Genomic DNA, 19,054 nt, shown 5'->3' on the forward strand with positions numbered 1-19,054 from the left:
CAAAGATAAGGACAGTGCCCTGGAGGGTTAGTGGGAAACTGGATCCAAGGAACCTGATAACTGAGCAACCCCACTAGCGGAGGTCTCACCTAGCTGCCCGGGACCAAGAGAAGCAAGGTTATTGTCTTAAAGCCATTTTCCTTTCTCCTTCCTGCCTCCCTGTGGTCCTAACTATGCTACTCTGCTCTCTGCAGACCTCAGAACCGCCCTCAGAACAGCCGCATGTGCACCTTAGGATGCTTTCCCAGGCATGGGAATGGGGGTGCATCCTCCCCCCCACCCCCCCCCCCCCCCCCCCGCTCCCATCCAGCCCATTCCACCAGCAGTGCTGGGAGGCCAACTCACCGCCCAGGGAGAGCTTCCAGTGGAATGAAATGGTGCAGTGCCGGCCACTGAGAAATTTGCCCTTTGAAGTCAAACCCATGCTCCGGGCCTCGCTGCGTGCTGTGTTCTTGTCAGCTGAGCCCTGAAATCTTAGGATTTGGACCGAAGAGCCAGTCTCCGAAACAAATTTCTACGCTTGCCCCCAAAGAACAAATCTTCGCCATAAAACAAGTTGGCAATACAACCGTGATCATTATGGCCACCGTTCATTCAGCCTCTACCCTGGACCGGGCCCTGAGCTAGATCCTTTATACACATTATTTCACTTCTTCTTCACGGAGGCCCCCTGGCTGGAGTAGTTCTGCCATTTAGGAGATGAGGAAGCTGAGGTGCAAAATTGCTCCATGGCTTACCCAGAACCCCACGGAGAGCAAGGTGGCCCTGGGGTCTGGACTGTCCCATCCCAGAGCACGCGCCCTCCGCACGCCACTGCCCGTGCGTTTCCATAACAGCAAATGCCTGGTCTCTGGGCATTCCCCAAACTTCGAGGGTCCGAGCCACACTGCTTTGTGGCACAGCCCGTACCTTATCCATCACTCTCAGCTGAAGCAAGCAGAGCCATGTAGGAAATACTTAACATGGTGGGGGTTTTAGTCCAAAAAAAACCATGTGCTGTAAATGATGTTGGGGAAAACGTTCCCAGGGCTCAGGGCAGCAACGTGGGAATTGATCTAGATTTTTCTTGCTCAGCTTGGCTATCAGAAAGTCCTAGCGAAACTTTGCTTTTATTTCGCCCCAGCCACAGGGATCAAGATTCAAGACAAGAAGGCACTGGATTTTTAGGGGTAGTCAGTATTAGTTTGACAGTCTGAGGCTAGGCTCTCCCCAGGAGCTTCTGAGATAGTTGTTACCACAGTCACTGCCCAGGCCCCACAGAAAAAAAGTCAGGTGCCCCAGGGCTAAAGAGAAGATATAAACCAAAAGCCAACAGAGGGCTTGACCGCAAGCCTCAGGGAAAGATGTAAGAACTTGGTAGTTATGCACTATTTTAGGAAAGCGAAGTTCATTAAAGGCTCATTGAAGTGGGGGAGAATTCTGAAGGTGGCAGGCTGAAGTCAGAGGTGAAGACTAATTAGCTGGAGTTACTTAGTGGCGCCATGAATGATTTTTAGTTGGGAGCTCCAGTTGTGACCCCCCCCCCCATTGTTTAAATAGTCTCCCCATTGTCATCTTATCGCGTTAATATCCTGTAGTCATTTGTGCTTGGTTAGCAATTTCAAGGTTCTAGATTTCCTGAAGTTGTCCTAGGAGGTGTAGACACCAGATTTGTGGCTTACTATTGATGGCCCTGGTGCTAATTTTGGTAAGCACATAGTCTTATACACCGAAAGAGCAGTAATACTTTATTTAAAATATATACAAAATTATTATTTTAAAACATATATATTACTGTCCAGAATACGTCATATAACACTGAGTGATATAGATTTCGATACCTTCATTCATTCAGTGTGTGATTTCTCTTTTGCTCCTCAAGAACATTCTCTTAAATGCCCCCCAGAGGGGAGGTGCCCAGTGGCCTGTTACCCTGGCTGGTCTGGCTGTGTTTTTGGACACCACGGAGGCCACGCTAGTTGCCTCGTGGGAACTGAAGGCAAACCGTGGCCTTACTGGGTGCACTAGGGACACAGAATCGATGGGACCCACCTCAATCAATCACACGCAGATTGCCAGACTTCAGTCTCTACGTCTCTCTGTCTCGTCTGAATACAAAAGGATGGGGAGTGGGTGGGAAAGAAGTGGTATTTTCTTCACAGACCTTCCTCTAGGCTTAGATTAATGTAAATGATGTTCTCTTTCTTTGCCTCTGTCACCAGTACCACAGGAAGAGAGCATTAGTTGGCCTCTTAACACAATCTTGGAAAGGAAATAAGAAAAGAGACACAAAGAGAGCTTCTGTGCTGTTAGGCCAAGTTGGGAGTCACCATCATCCTAAAATAAATTGGACAGCTGCTTCTGCTCATAGCCCATGCCATATTCATCACTAACCCCCCCCCCCCCCACAGTGCCTTGCATCCAGTAGGCACTTAATAAATGCAGGGGATCTGGTGACTCTGAGTAGAAAACATATACATTTAGAATCTGAGAGAGGGGCACTGGAGATCATCTAGACTTCCTTCCTCACTTGGCAAATGGGGACACTGAGACCCAGAGAAGCAAGGTAAAATGAACACGCTCGCGTGACTGGTTCCCTGCAGAGTTGGAATCAGATTTTCTGAATCTCTCCTTAAACTTCCCGTTCTCTTCGGATCTGAAACTCTGAGGAGACCTCGGTGGAGTCAGCGGCCTGCCTGAACTTGAAAATCATCCGCCAACATCGGAAGCTCCTGGTAGCGATGGGTGGCCCTGTGCACGGCGGCCAAGTGTGCAGTACAAGCAGAAAGGTCCCCCTCCAGGCAGCTTTAGTCGTGGGCTCCCAGGCCCGCCTGGGGTGGGAAGCCCCAGGTTGGGGTAGGTGGCCCAGACTGCAGGAGTCAGACGGGAGGCTCTGAGTGAGGTAGGAGGAGAGCTCAATGGGGAACTGGGTCTGTGTGTATGATGCCCCCTGCCGGCAGCCCCAGCGCTGAAGTCCAAGTAGCAGCTCACAAAACCTGCAGCCTCAGGGAGTTGAGAGGAAACATGTAAACAAAGCCTACTGCCCGCTTCTGAAACTGAAAGCAAGTCACTACAGACACTTGCTGAAAAGATGAATTACAGGAGGAGTGGTTTTCTTTCTTTCTTTCTTTCTTTCTTTCTTTCTTTCTTTCTTTCTTTCTTTCTTTCTTTTTTTTTTTCCTGTGCGATGGATGGATGGGATAAAACAAAGGGAGAGGCGGGGAACAGTGGAGGGAAAGAGAGAGGATAGTCACAGTTAGGGCAGGCAGGCAGGGAGGGTGAAGGGCTTCAGGGCACAGGGGACAGAGCTGGGCCAGGTAGGAGGGGCTCGGTACATGCACGAGCCCTCAGCTGAACGGCCCCAGATCATTCTCTGGGCTTCAAGCCACTGAGGCCTCCCATGTGTCACACTGGGGAACTGACTAGCACAGGCGCTCGCTCTGCTTCCCAGCATGATTCTGGTTTATAGAAAGGATGATTCAGCATGATCAGAGATGTACAGCCGACCAACACAGAGATCCTTGCTTGTTTCCCCACCGGCCACAAACATAAGTACCTGTTAAGAATACTGGCGTCAAATAAAATGAGGGGTAACCTGTGAGATGACAGCTACGGGGTTTCTCATGTCAGAATATGGCACCACAGGGTTTCTCTTAAGCAGGAGTATTGGGAGCCCTTTGGACAGAGCCTTCCTCCCTGACCCCTCCTCTTCCCTAACTTCCTGCCCACACAGCCCACCCCATCCCCATTTTGTCCCAACTACCTTCCAGTTTCTATCAGACCCACATACTGCTCTCCTGTAGCAAGAAAAAAAAAATAATTCATCTTGCCAACTTGAAGCAGCAGCTTATCTGGTAACAGAGGCGTACCTTTGTGCTTACAGGGCCACCGGAAATGCTGGCTAGGGCCAAAGTGCCAGGACTCTGAGCTCAGTCCTGGAACCGTCCGCGCGCTCCTCCCTCCCGTCCCTTAAACCGCGGACTGGTTTTCATTGCACACATAGACGGTGCTTGGCTGGATTCTCCTTCTGATCCGCTCAGGCACTTTGGGGAGGATTTGGACGGTCTGGGGCAGCAACTCTATGCAGGCTTCGCGGAATTTTTTGATTCTCCAGCAGTAGACGATGGGGTTGAAGACAGACTTGAGGTAGCTGAGCCACAGGACACAGGCGCTGGTGGTGTAGAAGGAGGAGCTGCAGTAGAACCCCCGGCTGAACACGGACAGGAGGCTGTAGACCGAGTGCGGCAGCCAGCAGAGCGAGAAGCCCACAAAGAGGATCAGGATGGTGGTGCAGGCCTTGGTCTTGAAGCTCAAGTCCAAGCTGACCTGCTGTTGCCGCTGCCGCCGCCGCAGGCCGGCCCTGGTGAGCTGTCTGAGGTCCAGGCTGTCGGACTGGTTGTGCACGCGGATGGCGTTCTTGCGCACGGTGTGCAGGATGCACAGGTAGGAGCACAGCATGACGCCGAAGGGCACGAAGAACACGGCCACCACCAGCGCCACCACGTAGGCGCGCTCCACCGCGAACTCCGTGTAGCCCAGCACGCACTGGGGAGCCCGCGCCGGCACCTCCACGAACGTCCGGCCTGCCAGCGAGGGGGCCGAGATGCAGAACGACAGCGCCCAGGAGACGGCGATGATCCTTTTGGCCCGCCGTGGGTTCAGCCTGTCCTGGCGTTGGACGATGATGAGAAAGCGATCCACGCTGATGATGAGCAGGATGGCCACGCCCTCCAGGACAAAAAACCAGTAAAGGGTGGCGGAGAGCCGGCAGAAGTAATCCCCAAAGTGCCAGTGGACCGTGATCAGGGTGACGGCCGTGAAGGGCATGCAGCATAAGGACAGCATGATGTCGGAGAAGGCCAGCGTGGCCAGCAGCAGGTTGATGGCGGAGCGCATGGCTGGCCTCTGATACACGATGATGCAGACGACAGCATTGCCCAGGAACCCCACCACGATCATCAGCATCATGATTATTGCCAGGGATATCCTGAGGGGGGCGGGTGGTGGGGTGGCCCCGGAGTCGGACACATTGCTCCCGTTCAGTAGCAAGTACTGGTAGGTCTCGACGGTGGAGCTGTTGCAGGCCATCATGGGAAAAAACTTGGAGCCGGGACAGAAACGACTGGAAGGGCTCCCCTCAGCGCTTTGGTGGCTGCCATTTCCTGTCTGCGGGTTGCATGTCTTGGATCTGGAGGATACTGGAATGGTAGAGAGAGCCGTTTTCTTTGGGAGCACTAGGCAGGATTTGCAATTCATCAATCACAGCCTCATCATCTGCATGACAGCCGACTGTGTCTGCAGCCTCCTACTTGGATGCTCTCTGTAGCCTAGAGCAAAGACGAGCAGGGGAGAGAAGGGAGTGAGACTTTCCAAGCACGTTTTGAATAGAGCAGTGTTTAGATTTTACAAGTATTCTAAACAGAAGGGAGAGAAAGAACGGCTCGTTGATTTGCCATTCAGGACAAGGCTTGGTATTCACAAATATTATGAGTCTTGTCAAGTAGCCTAGGGAAATCTAATCAGACCTACTTTATGGGGATAAGGACGTGAATCCAGCGTTAGCCAATATTTCTGTGATGAGCATGCATTTAATAACTTTTATGATAAGGAACCTGGCCAAATGAGCTTTGCACAGGCCAGCTTCCATTAGAATGCCAGCTTCATGAGGGCAGGGGTGTGTGTGTGTGTGTGTGTGTGTGTGTTGTTCTCCGCTATATTCCCAGCAGAGAAAGAACGGTGCCTGGCACAGAGAAGATGCCCAATGTCGAATTGAAATTAACGAATAAATGGTAGTTGATGCTGCTACTATGATATTTGTTTGACTTTATTATGAGAGAAATGTAGATTCACATATAGTTGTTAGAAAAAAATCCAGGGAGCTCTCAGATGCCCTTCACCCGCTTTCCCCTAATGCTAATATCTTAGATAACTGTAGTGCTGCCGAGGATTACTTTTGGAACTGCCGATGGGAAGGAGGAAACTCTCCCTGAAGATAAGCTCTTTTCAAAGACAACATTCAGTTTTATTTCATTTCTCATAGGTGTGGTCAGAACGCTGTTTGGTAGCTCAGGAATGGAGTCAGATTGCCTGGGCTGGGTAAAGCCTGCCTCTGCTACTTTCTGGCACCCTCTGGCAGGTTAACCTCTGCTTGACCTCGGCTGATAGGACCTCCTCATCTGTAACATAGGAGTAATAATCAGGCCCCTACAGAGGAGCTGCAAAGATTGGGAGAATACCCATAAAGTGATTTTCACCACGCCTGGATCCCAGACGGCATTCCATCACCCACAGCCCTGAGGGAAACCAATTACAATGTTACAATTGGGTATTGCTTCATTTATAGGTAATACCTGTGGGTGCACCTGAATCTGTCGTATACCTGCCAACAAGTGACGTGGCTCTACCCAGAGCGAGGATGCTTATAGTACGTTTCCTGTTCCCTCACTCCTCACCATTTCCAATACAGGCATGCCTTGTTTTACGGCACTTCCCTTTACTTTACTGCACTTTGCAGATCACTGACGTTTTGTTTGTTTGCAAATCAAAGGTGCGGGGCAACCCTGTGTGGGACGAGTCTATCGGCACCATTTTTCCAACGGCATTTGCTCACTTTGTGTCTCTGTGTCACATTTTGGTAATTCTTGCAACATTTCCAACGTTTTCATTATTACTGTGTTTGAATTGCTGCGATCTCATGATAAAACTTTAATGGGTGAGGAGTTGCTTCTTGCGGATGAGCAAAGAAAGTGATTTCTTGAGATGGAATCTACTCCTGGTGAAGACGCAGTGGGGATTTTTGAAATGCCAACTAAAGATTGGGAATGTTATATGAACTTAGTAGATACACCAGAGGCAGGGTTTGAGACGATTGACTCCAATTTTGAAAGAAGTTCTACTGTGGGTAAACTGCTACCAAAAAGCATCACGTGCTCCAGAGAAATTGTTCGTGAGAGAGAGTCCATCAATGTGGCAAACTTCATCTTTGTCTTATTTTAAGAAATTGCTACAGTGGCCAGCATGGCAGTGGTGGGGGACAAGAGGAGGAAAAAAAAAGACATTGCCACAGCCTCCCCAACCTTCAGCAACCACCACCCTGATCAGCCAGCAGCCATCAACATGGAAACGAGACCCTCCACCAGCAAAAAGATTGTAAATTACTGAAAGCTCAGATTATGGCTAGCATTTTTTATAAAAGCAATAAATTAAATTATGCTAAATTAAGGCATGTACATAGTTTTTTCAGATATAATGCTGTTGCATACTTAAGAGATTACAGTTTAGTGTAAGCATAACTTTAATATGCTTACAGGAAATTATAATATGCCAGGAAACCAAAAAAGTCATTTGACTCACTTTGCTTCGATTATCACTTTATTGCAGCGGTCTGAAACCTAACCTGCAATAGCTTCGAGGTGTGCTTATATAGCTGATTGGACTGGGCAGATGACCCAAGGGCAGCTAATCCAGAGCCTGGCCACTGATGGCAGAGCTGAAATGCTCTCACTCGCTCAGCGGGAAATGTGACCTAAGAAATAGTGGGTCACTAAAGCAACTGCCCAGAGGGATGTAACAAAAGAATACACAGAAAGAAGCCTTAAGGCCTCAAGGGTATGGTGGATATTCTACCATTGCATCTCTAGAGTTCCTGGCCACTCTCTCCCCTACCTCTGCCTGGGAGACTGGGCTCCCTTGGCCTCTGGTATGAGGGGAGGGACAGACGGTCTTTCTTGCTCTGGCTCCCTTCTACTGGGTTGTGGTTGACAGTGGTTTATTCTTCTCCAAAGCTCTCAGCCTCTCCAGGCAGCCTCTCCTATAGCCCAGCCCTCTCTGCAGGTTCCCTGCTCTTCTCTGCCTCAACATGTAGGTTTAGGGGTGACTGGGCTTCCCGCGGCTGCTAGCCCAGGATACTTCCCCAGCCCTCCTGGGTTTCCCTTAACCTGTCCTCTCCTTTGACAAGAATCCCTTGATCTCTTTCCTATCTGCACCCTGATAGATACAAGGGGTCCTGGCAAACCAAAGCTACCAGGAAACAGAAACTAAGAGTAAGTAGCTATTAGGAGGTGGGGAAAGGTTACATATGTGTGTGTATAAGGAAACAAACACAGGGAACTCTACCTCAGTTCCTGACAGGTTTCCAACTAAAGTTGTATTTCCATATGTCTATCAATATTTACTCCTTTGGTTTCATTGCATTTTTAGCTTTTTGCTTTCGTGTACCTGTTGGCCATTTGTATGTCTTCTTTTGGAAAAGGTATAATCAAGTCCTTTGCCTATTTTTTTTTCCATCCGATTGTTTTTTTGCTCTTGGGTTGTATGAGTTCTTTACACATTTTTCATATTAACCCCTTATCAGACACACGGTTTGCAAGTATTTTCTCCCATTCTGCTGGTTGCCTTTTCATTTTGCCGATTGTTTCTTTTCCTGTGCAGAAGCTTTTTAGTCTGGTACAGGGTCCCACACGTTTCTTTTTGCTTTGTGTCGCTTGTTGGTGTCATATCCAAAAAATCATTGCCAAGACCAATGTCAAGGAGCCATTTTCTTATGTTTTCTTCTAGTAGTTTGGGGTCTTACATTTAAGTCTTTAATCCATTTCTGGTTAATTTTTTGTGAGTGGTGTGCCATGGGGGTCCAATCTGATTCTTTTGTTTGTGAATATCCAGCTTTCCCAGCATGTTTATTGGAGACTATCCTTTCCCCACTGAGTACCTCTTTTCTTTAAAAAAATTTTTTTTAATGTTTTTATTTATTTTTGAGACAGAGAGAGACAGAGCATGAGCAGGGGAGGGGCAGAGAGAGAGGGAGACACAGAATCTGAAGCAGGCTCCAAGCTCTGAGCTGTCAGCACAGAGCCCGATGTGGGGCTCGAACTTATGGAGTGTGAGATCATGACCCGAGCTGAAGTCGGATGCTCAACCGACTGAGCCACCCAGGCGCCCCTGAGTACCTCTTTTCAAATTATTAGTTTATTTATTTTTATTAGAGAGAGAGAGAGAGTGTGTGTGTGTGTGTGTGCGAGAGAAGGAGAGGGACAAAGAGAGAGAGAGAATCTTAAGTGGGCTCCACTCTCACAGTGCAGGGCTCCATCCCACAACCTTGGGATCATGACCTGAGCAGACACTCTTGACCTCCTGCGTTTCGTCTTCGTCTTCAGAAGCCCTCATCCTGCCTTCCGCTGATCAACCCCCACTTCTTCAAGTGCCTGCAAGAAGTATCTTTTCTTCTAAGCTCCTTATGGTCCGCGTTAGAGAGAAAGGGATCCCCCTGCTTTCTGGAAGTTTTCGGTAAGCCACCTTGCTTTTGCGTAAAACCTACATTAGTCGGGGTTTTCGCTAACGGAAAGAAATCCGAAGAGGAGTTTGCTTTTACCAAAACAAGCCAAAAGCGACAACAGCATTCACTGTTGTTTTCATTGGTTTTCTAGGGAGTCACCCCAGAGGTAGTGCACACTGGACCCCGTTCTCCGGAGCTACCCTCAGCATCTCAGCATCACACCGCCAGAGCTCTGACCTGCGTCTGTGAGCATCTGGGCCTTATCTCCATTTATTCTGTGCATCCGCCAGCAAGATGTGTCCTCAGGTATCCGAAAAGCCCAACAGCGGTTATCTTTAAGGTCTGGGAACACCGCAAAGTTGTTCCCATAGAAACTATAAATAATTGCTTCTTCTCTGGACAGCATTTCCGCTTATGAAAGGTTTCATGGGAACACTGTACTTCCAGCTAGTGGGGGACACCTGTATCTCAAACTGAAGGGAGTGGTGATGTACAATCCACCGCAACCAAAACTCTCGATTTCTGCTCAGGTCATGATTTCAGGGTCGTGAGATCGAGCCCCACATCGGGCTTCGTGCTGAGCGTGGAAACTGCTTAAGATTCTCTCTCCCTCTGCCCCCCTCCCCCACTGGCACTCTCACACGCTCTCTCTTTCTAAGGACATAGAATAAAATAAAGATTAAAAAAAAAAGGATAATTTAGCATTTCAGTCACAGCCTTGTTATTAATATCCCAATCAACAGCACTTTTACCAACAAGTTAAAGATCAAAGTAACAGGTAACAAGTGAGCAAGGAGTGTTCTACTACTGATTTTTTTAATTTGAAACAGCACTCGCCATCGCTCTGGTGGTTTTCACTCTGAGGAACGGGAGCCATGGTGTGAATGATAAGCCGAGAAAGAAGCAAGCTGGGAACAGGACCGATTTGAGGTACTTATTATAGATCCTATCCAAACCATCTCATTCTAGAATGGGGAGGTCATGCAGGTGTTGGAAGATAAACAAGCCAAGGAAAGGACAACCAGCCTGTGCATTGACTGTGTGCTCTGGGGTGAGCAGAAGCACACTGATGATATCCTCAATGAGCTGAGTCCGTGCAAAGGACAGAAGGTGCTTTTGACCCTGAGCAAAAAGGAAATGCTGCCATCCACACACTGACCTTACTGCAATGTTTCCTCAAGCTCCTTCAACCACCCCCACCCCCGCTGTCCTGTCACCTTGCCTCTACACAGCAAAGACTTCTTCCCAAGCCCCCAGGGATGCCCTATCTTGCCATCTTCACGCCTGGAAGAGTAGCTCTGATACAGTAAAGAGATCTCAAGGTCCTCAAAGCACTAAAAACATGGGGCCAGGGCTGGAAACCAGGTTTTGGGTACCAAGACACCAAAAGGGGGACCAGTCTGGTCAGGACGACGGCGAGAGTGTGGGCAGTTTCAGGTCTGTGACATTCGCAAGCACAGGGAAAAGAAAAGCAATCCCTCACCCCAAACCATCCAAGATGGGGTGCAGAAAGCTTTGTGATGGAATCACACCCTGTTCTCCTTTCCAGCAGCTGAAGCATGGATCTTTCCAAACAGAGCTTTGGTGGTTGATAACCACCATGAGGGGAAGGAAGGAATCTTTCCCTCTGCTCTCTGCATATGGCAGCTCCATGTGGAATCACCAGCTGGTGCCCTGACGCGTCACCTTGGGCAAGGGCCCTCAACAGGTTGCTGGGAAGCACTGGTGACTCTGATGGCTTGCCAATGCTGCTGTCACACCCGCTTGCCTCCGCAATGCCATCCCCTTCTGTCTGTCTTTGCTAACTTTTTCTTTAAATTTATTTATTTATTTTGAGAGAGAGAGAGAGCGAGCACGAGTGAGCAGGGGAGGGTCAGAGAGAGGGAGAGAAAGAGAGAGAGAGAGAGAGAGAGAGAGAATCCCAAGTAGGCTCCGTGCTGTCATCACAGAGCCCAACACGGGGCTCGATCTCACGAACTGGGAGATCGTGACCTGAGCAGAAACCAAGAGTCAAACACTTAACTGACTGAGCCACCCAGGCGCCCCTCCTTACTAACTTTTAAACCTTTTTTTAATTATGTGGTGCCTGAGTCGTTCAGTCAGTTAAGCGTCTGACTTCGGCTCAGGTGAGTTCGAGCCCTACATCGGGCTCTATGCTGACAGCTGAGTCTGGAGCTACTTCAGCTTCTGTGTCCCCCTCTTTCTCTGACTCTCCCCCACTTGTGCTCTCTCTCTCTCTCATCTCAAAGATGAATAAATATTAAAAAAATTGAACCTTTTTATTATGATATGTTTCAAACCTATAGAAACATAGAAAAAATAGTATACCAATGCCCCATTTAACTGAGCTTTTGAGATATGTTTTTCCCACTCCCTTCCATTTATGTGGGAGGCGGATTTGCAACTCCTTGTCCCTATACATCTCCTCTTCAGGCTCTTGTTCTCAGTCCCGCGAAGAGACTCTGCCAGGTCTTCTTGGAGAGACGAGGCCAGGCTATGAGGTGGAGGAGAGCCCTGATGAGCAAGGAGAGGACACACCGAGGAGAGCCTTCTAGAGGACAGGACGGCCGAAGGGGGAGTAAGGATTCCAGGAGGCGCCTCTCAAGCCTTTCTGAGGATTTGACCTCATCTCATAAGGATGAACCTAACCCGGAGATGAGTCCCTGATAGGTTGTTGCCCTCTGTTTTGCAAAGCTCCAAGTTCGGGCAGTGAATCTCATCTTTAGCTGGGCATAGGCCTGGCTTAAAATTGATGGGAAGGACGGAGTCCCCAGGGTCTTTCTTCATTTCTCATCCTTGAGGTCAGCTATGAAAAGATCGATCAGGCTATAAACTTGAAACCCGGAAAGCCATCAAGCCTGGAGGGAAGAGGGGAAAACAGTGTATGGGCCGAATGAGAAAGACTGAGCACAGGATGGTGGGAGTCAGGGGGCGGACACTGGTAGAGCACTGGGCAGTTGCCACGTGTACAAGGAAGACTTCCTGGCAACTGGGGTGGTCAAGCACAAGCATGGGTTTGCAATGGAGGGCTCCGACCTCCTTCCCTGACGCCTTTAAAACAGAATGCACTCCCTGCAGCAGTGAAAAGCATTAAGTAGTCCAGACCAATCCAGAAAGTTCATGTCACCACCATCAGGCTCATTAGGAAAGTGAGTGCATCTTCCTACAGGGCAGTGACTCGGTATGCCAGAAGTGAGCTCCTTTGCGATGACACCTGCCTGTCCTTCAAGCACAGTCACTGGCCCTTCCCTCTCCCCACGTGGCTTTGTACCTGTACCTAGCGGGACATCCCTGGCTATAAGCTTCCCGGGGTGAGTTGCCCATCTGCACCTGCCTGTGCAAGTCTCAAGGGCGCCCTTGAGACTTGACTGTGTGGTTGAGGCCCCGCCCAGTGTATGCTCCTGGGGGCGGGGCCGTGACCTACTCAGGGAATGAAAGGCTCCTTGTGCCATGCCGAAGAGAAGTAGTTCTTTTGAACTATTTTACACAAACAGTAAAGAACTCAGGTACTCACTGTATGCACAGGCACATCTAGATTTTAATTCACAGATTTAAAAATACACATTTACATATATACACATAAGTATATATGCATACAATATATATTATAGCATGTATATATAGATCTCCAATAGAATTTTCTGGTTTTGCTGGCTCTAATCAAGCCAAAGGGCAGGAACTTTGGTGGGCCCTTTCTCTGTAGTTGTTAATATTGCTTCGAGAACCAATTGGTGTTTGTAATAATGGATTTTTAATTCCTACGCCGGAAGAACGTGTCGGGTCCACAAGCGCCAAATCTAAGAAACAAAGTCAATTTTGGCAGATGGGAAAGTTCGCTGTTGAAACAGCTTGACTCCGTCATTCCCTGCAACCCTGTCACCTGTCTTTTTGATGCAAACTCTCAAACAGATGGTATATTTCAATTTCAATAACTTTATTGGCAATGAAAAAATATGCAAGAGCCGCCAAAGGTAATACGTCAAGTAGCTGTGTTTAGAAACAGGTGTTACCCCGCGTGTCTGAATTTCTAAGAAAAGGTTGCTGAAGGAGACCAGATTTTTTTTGTTTGTTTGTGTCTCAACTCGGGCAGGACTCGTGGGGGACGTTTTCAAATAGAACAGAATTGGGAAGCTTTTTAAGGGAGCAAGTCTTTAATTGATTATTTTTCTTAGTAGTGCCTAAAATGTATTACGTGCCAGGCTAAGCCATTTTCATGGCGCAGGGGTTCTCTGCACTTACACTATGGGCATCACCCAGGGGCTTGTTTCAAATGCAGATTATCAGGCCCTGCCCTGACCTACTGACTCAGAGCTCTGGGGGCGGGGCTCCGCAATCTGCGTTTTAACAAAGTGCCCAGGGAGTTAGCTGTTCTCAGTTGTGGGAACCACAACCATAGCTTATCTCACTGAACCTGGCTTTTGACCCAGTGAAACCGACGACCTGTTCCCTACCTGGAAAGTAGTAGATTCACCTGCATTAGAACCCCGGAGCCCTGGTTTAATCCCTGGCTACCACTTCCATGATATAAGTGGTGGTTTACTTAAGACTTAATATTTGCCACAAGTTAGCATTGCGGAGCAAGGGCAAGGATGTGTTTCAGCAGGAACAGAGAAGAAGCAAGGGCGGTGGACGTAGGGACTCTTTGTAAGAGTGGCAAGGGCTGGAGTGTAGCTGCGCCCCAGGCAGTCATGAACACCAGGCTGCTTCTGACCCGGATTACACTCTGTGGCCCAGATGGACGAGCTCCCACTGATGCTTTTGGAGCAAATGTGGATGGGACCTACTTGTCCCCTCTATTGAAATTCTGCTGACTGCAGATGTAGGATTTAATGCTAGATCCGTGGGAGATACAGTGTAGCCTGGGGATTTGGCCCCTCACCAGTCTCCATTCAATCCTTGCTTCTTCCCCAGGACACATACAGAAAATATTTGTATGGGATACTAGAATGACCGTCAGAGGGCTAAGAAGGTAAATGCCTTGGACACCCCAGTAGCCCATTCACTGCTCCAGGGCCATGCACCCTAGTTGGGAAACTCTAATCTTAAGTAGCCAACTTTTAGGGTTTCACATATACAGCATCTAATGCAGACTGAATTTTTGCTCTGATCAAAGAAATAATTATAACATCTTGTATTTGGATCAGATAAAAAAAAATATACAGAATGTTCTAAAAGTATGTTCTCATTTCTTTCTCATAGCCATCTGATCATAGATTGTTATTCCCATTTACAGATGAGGAAACCATAGACATTCAGCAATTTGCTTATAACGGTACAAGCAGAGGGACGTCTGGGTGGCTCAGTCAGTTATGCATCTTTTTTTTTATTTCAGCTCAGGTCATGATCTCACGGTTTCTGGGATTGAGCCCCACGCTGGGCTCTGTGCTGACAGTGTGGAGCCTGCTTGGGATTCTTTCTCTCCTTCCCTCTCTGCCCTCCCCCACTCGAGCTCGCTCTCTCTCTCTCTCTCTCAAAAATAAATAAATTTAAAAAACAAAAAGGTTGCACAAGTGGAAGAGAATGTCTTGTCTTCTCCCCATAGGCTCGTATCCCCTTTCCTTTGTCCTGGGTAGGACCCAGGTCAAGGATACCTTAGTGTCCTCAGGGTTTTGTTGTGTCACGAATTCCTTTCTCCAGATGCAGATTATGATTCAGATCAACTACTCTCGCTCTAGTTACGAGAAAGAACGATTGCTGTTTTAAGTATTTCTGAAAAGCCCCCAATAACCCACCTGACACTCACAAACTGTGTTTCTACGTAGGTGTGTTACCACCTTTCTTTAGAGGAAGCCACCGTGTATTACTTGCTTAGAGTCATTAGCTACCAAGCGCATCTTTGAGAATTTTATTTGTGCATTTAGCTGTGAAAAGCCAACTTCTTATTTTGCCTTCTGAACTAGTTTCGAGGTGTTGCATCGAAGGTAGGGTTTTTAAAGTCCCTGATCCGCGTATGAAGATTTTGCCGGAGGCACAAAGCATATGGCACTCATTTAAAAATGGATCTAGCTTGGTATTTTAATGAAATCTGAGACACTTAGCGCTTCTTCAAGATGCCAGAAGGAAGACCTGCCAATGCCGGGTTCCTCCAGGTAGAACACGTGACGTCCCAAGTAGCCTGCACCTGGGGCTCCCAGGACCGCAGTGGCTTACCCGTGTTGCAGAAAACCTGAGGCCAGCACTTCCAACTTCTCAGGTTGTGACAGGGCTGCCTTGCAAAAACTTTTTCCTTCTCGAAAATCACATCTGCAGGCACCCTTCCTCCACTTTTACTGGGGGGGGGGACAAAGCCCCCCAATAAAGCCATTTTCGAACTTCTTTCTCTATCTTCTGCAGTTTTTCTAACATGGCACGCCTCTATTCTGAAAACAGAACCAAACCCTAAATCTGGGTAAAAGTGTGCCTTTTCATTTGTAATAAAGACAGGCACAGCTTATGTATTTGATTAAAATTATTTTTGATGGTATTTTACTGTTTCCAAATAGCTTTATTGAGACATAATTTACATATCATAGAATTTGCTCATTGTAAGGTTATAATTCAGTGATTTTTTTAAGTCAATTTATAATGTGTGACTGTCCTCACCATCCATTTAGAGCATTTCCACCCCCCCCCAAAAAAAGATCCCTCATGTCTGTTCACAGTCACTTGATTGAATTTTTCATTTTTCTTAATTTATTCATTAAAAAAATGTTTATTTATTTATTTTGAGAGAGCGTGGGGGAGGGACACAGAGAGACAGACAGAATCCCAAGCAGCCTCCATGCTGTCAGTGCAGAGCCCGACATGGGGCTTGATCTCACGAACCGTGAGATCACGACCCGAGCCCAAATCAAGAGTCAGATGTTCAACTAACTGAGCCACCCAGGCCCCCCAACTGATTGAAGTTTTTAATAGTGATTTCAGTCTTTTTTTTTTTTCCCAAAGGTGAGTTCTCCAAACCACCCAAGAACTTGCCAGTTCTAACGGAGGGCTGGTCACCCTAGAAGCCTCTGCCCTTACGTTCTTGCCCAGGCCCATGACATATGGTGGAAAATGGTATTGAAGAGGCTACCTTCCTAATCAAGATGAAAAATCAATTAAATCATTCTAGTCCTGGGGCGCCTGGGTGGCTCCGTCCGTTAAGCGACCGACTTCGGCTCAGGTCATGATCTCGCGGTCCATGAGTTCAAGCCCCGCGTCGGGCTCTGTGCTGACCGCTCAGAGCCTGGAGCCTGCTTGGGATTCTGTGTCTCCGTCTCTCGCTGCTCCTTCCCCACTCCTGCTCTGTCTCTGTCTCTCAAAAATAAATAAACTTTACAAGAAAAAAATTTTTAAATCATTCTAGTCCTTTGGCCCTGGCCCATGTTGACATTCATGACCCTGACTGAACAAGTATTAGGTGGGTAGGGAGCCGGGCAAACTTAACTTATTTACCCATGCCTCTACCAAAATACTAACCAACTAATGAAAAGTCAAGATGAACAAATGAGGTACAAGGGGTAGTGGAGCCTGGGCAACAAGGTAAACTCCAGAAGATCTAAGCTATGACCCTGGGCTCTGCTCCTTGGCCTTGGAATCTGGAGAACAGTCCCCAACTTTTCAGCCCCTGATTCTACTTCCGTACCTACCTCCCGGGGCTGCTGTGAACATTACATGTTTATAAAAGCCCCTTGCAAATCACAAGGCAGTAGGCAAGGTCAGGGAGGGGGTCCCTACCAAGGCAGGTGGCAAGTACAATCCCATCGCACAATACGCTAGATGGGAGGGACAGTCTCAGTCAACTGTGGGTACGTGGGTCCCTGGGGGTGCTGTCCTGAGGTTCTCCTGAGGGTTTTGCGTCTAAATAAATGCATGTTTTAATTCTTTAAAAAAAATTTTTTTTTCAACGTTTATTTATTTTTGGGGGGACAGAGAGAGACAGAGCATGAACGGGGGAGGGGCAGAGAGGGAGGGAGACACAGAATCGGAAACAGGCTCCAGGCTCCGAGCCATCAGCCCAGAGCCCGACGCGGGTCTCGAACTCACGGACCGCGAGATGGTGACCTGGCTGAAGTCGGACGCTTAACCGACTGCGCCACCCAGGCGCCCCACTTTAATTCTTTTTTAGAAGTGTATTTATTTATTTTGAGAGAGAGAGAGGTGGGGGTGGGGGCAGACAATGGGGGAGGGTCAGAGAAAGACAGGGAGGGAGAGAGAATCCCAAGCAGGCTCCACACTGTCAGCACAGAGCCCCACTCAGGGCTCGATCACACAAACCATGAGATCATGACCTGAGCTGAAATCAAGAGTTGGGCTCCTAACCGACTGAGCCACCCAGGGACTCCTGAATCGATTCGTGTCTGAATGTTTGGCATTTATGCTTTGCGAAATGTTTCCTGACTCCATCACCGGTGCCATTGAACTCTCAGGAGGTCACAGAGTGTGTGCAGAGTGAAGCGGGAACGTGGCACGCGGGTCCTCTCTTTTCAGTTCCTCCAACTGGGATCTCGGTGGCTCTTCTCCAACAGAGGCGGAGGTCTGTCAGAAAGCACAGCTCTGGAATTTCAACCCCTTCTGTCAGCAGAGTTTGAGCCCGCTGGTATTTAAGGTGTGTCCTGTGACAGGAGCCAGTTTGCCTGTGGCTTTGCTCATGGTTAATGAGCTAAGAGGGTCTACATAAAAGTAAAACAACCAGGGCCACCTGGGTGGCTCAGTCGGTTAAGTGGCCGACTTCGGCTCAGGTCATGGTCTCACGGTTTGTGAGTTCGAGCCCCGTGTTGGGCTCTGTGCTGACAGCTCAGAGCCTGGAGCCTGCTTCGGATTCTGTGTCTCTATCTCTCTTTCCCTGCCCCTCCCCCTCTTGTGCTCTGTCTCTCTCTCTCAAAAATAAATAAGATGTAAAAAAAAAAATAATAAAAATTATTAAAACATTTAAAAAAGGATTTGTCAGCTTCTAAGTTTTGTAAGCCCTACATGATTTCCAGCGGACAATTTCAAATGAGCCCGGCTGCATACGGCTCTCCTGCTGTTATACAAACAAAGGCCACCTATACGATGGCTGTGAATACAAAGGTGACATTTCATTGTTTCCTGGGTTTCCACCTAATAGCAAACACCAAACTGGAAGTGTTCTTGCTTGAATGATGTGTTGGATAGAAGGGCAGTGTCTCCCGTGAAGGAGAGCTTCTAGAATCCAAGACGTTGGGGTGTGACATGGGGGTAGCACTCTAAGTGGGGGGGACCTCAGAGTGGGTCAGACTCAGCATTTGGTCTTCCTGTGAAGTCATTCGTCAGGTGCTCTAAGTGTTTGTATTCTCTGAGCCTCAACTACGTTATCTGTGACATGGGTAGAATAACACTCATCTCTATGTGTTGTAAGGACTAAATGAGAAAAGGTGTGTAAAACATACACATTTGTCTTTCGTTGACTCTAAGGGCCACTGATTTTAAGAGGCTTCATTATTTTACATACATTAGCAAGGTATAAACACTTCCAAGTAAACCCTGACTCAGAGCGTCTTTGGTAATTCTCAATTTTTTTAAATTTTTTTTTTAATTTTTTTTTAACGTTTATTTATTTTTGAGACAGAGAGAGAGCATGAACGGAGGAGGGTCAGAGAGAGAGGGAGACACAGAATCTGAAACAGGCTCCAGGCTCTGAGCAGTCTGCACAGAGCCCGACGCAGAGCTCGAACTCAGGACCGAGAGATCATGACCTGAGCCGAAGTCGGCTGCTCAACCGACTGAGCCACCCAGGCGCCCCTTTAAATTGTTTTTTGAGAGAGTGCAAGCAGGGGAGAGGGACAGAAAGGAGACAGAATCTTAAGCAGGCTCCATGCCCCGCGC

The 19,054-nt window shown here is 48.1% G+C and overlaps 1 protein-coding gene across 1 annotated transcript in view; it reads right to left on the bottom strand.

Moving 5' to 3' along the window:
- Positions 1 to 1,847: 1,847 nt before the first annotated feature.
- The window catches only part of GPR45 (G protein-coupled receptor 45), an 84,551-nt gene continuing 67,344 nt past the window's right edge, over positions 1,848 to 19,054 (bottom strand). The window contains exon 2 of the mRNA XM_053200368.1: positions 1,848 to 5,306. Coding sequence (XP_053056343.1) covers positions 3,949 to 5,235 — 1,287 coding nt within the window. The 5' untranslated portion in view covers positions 5,236 to 5,306 and the 3' untranslated portion in view covers positions 1,848 to 3,948. The remainder of the gene's footprint in view (positions 5,307 to 19,054) is intronic.

The sequence above is a fragment of the Acinonyx jubatus genome, chromosome A3, assembly GCF_027475565.1.
Source record: "Acinonyx jubatus isolate Ajub_Pintada_27869175 chromosome A3, VMU_Ajub_asm_v1.0, whole genome shotgun sequence".
Classification (NCBI taxonomy): domain Eukaryota; kingdom Metazoa; phylum Chordata; class Mammalia; order Carnivora; family Felidae; genus Acinonyx; species Acinonyx jubatus.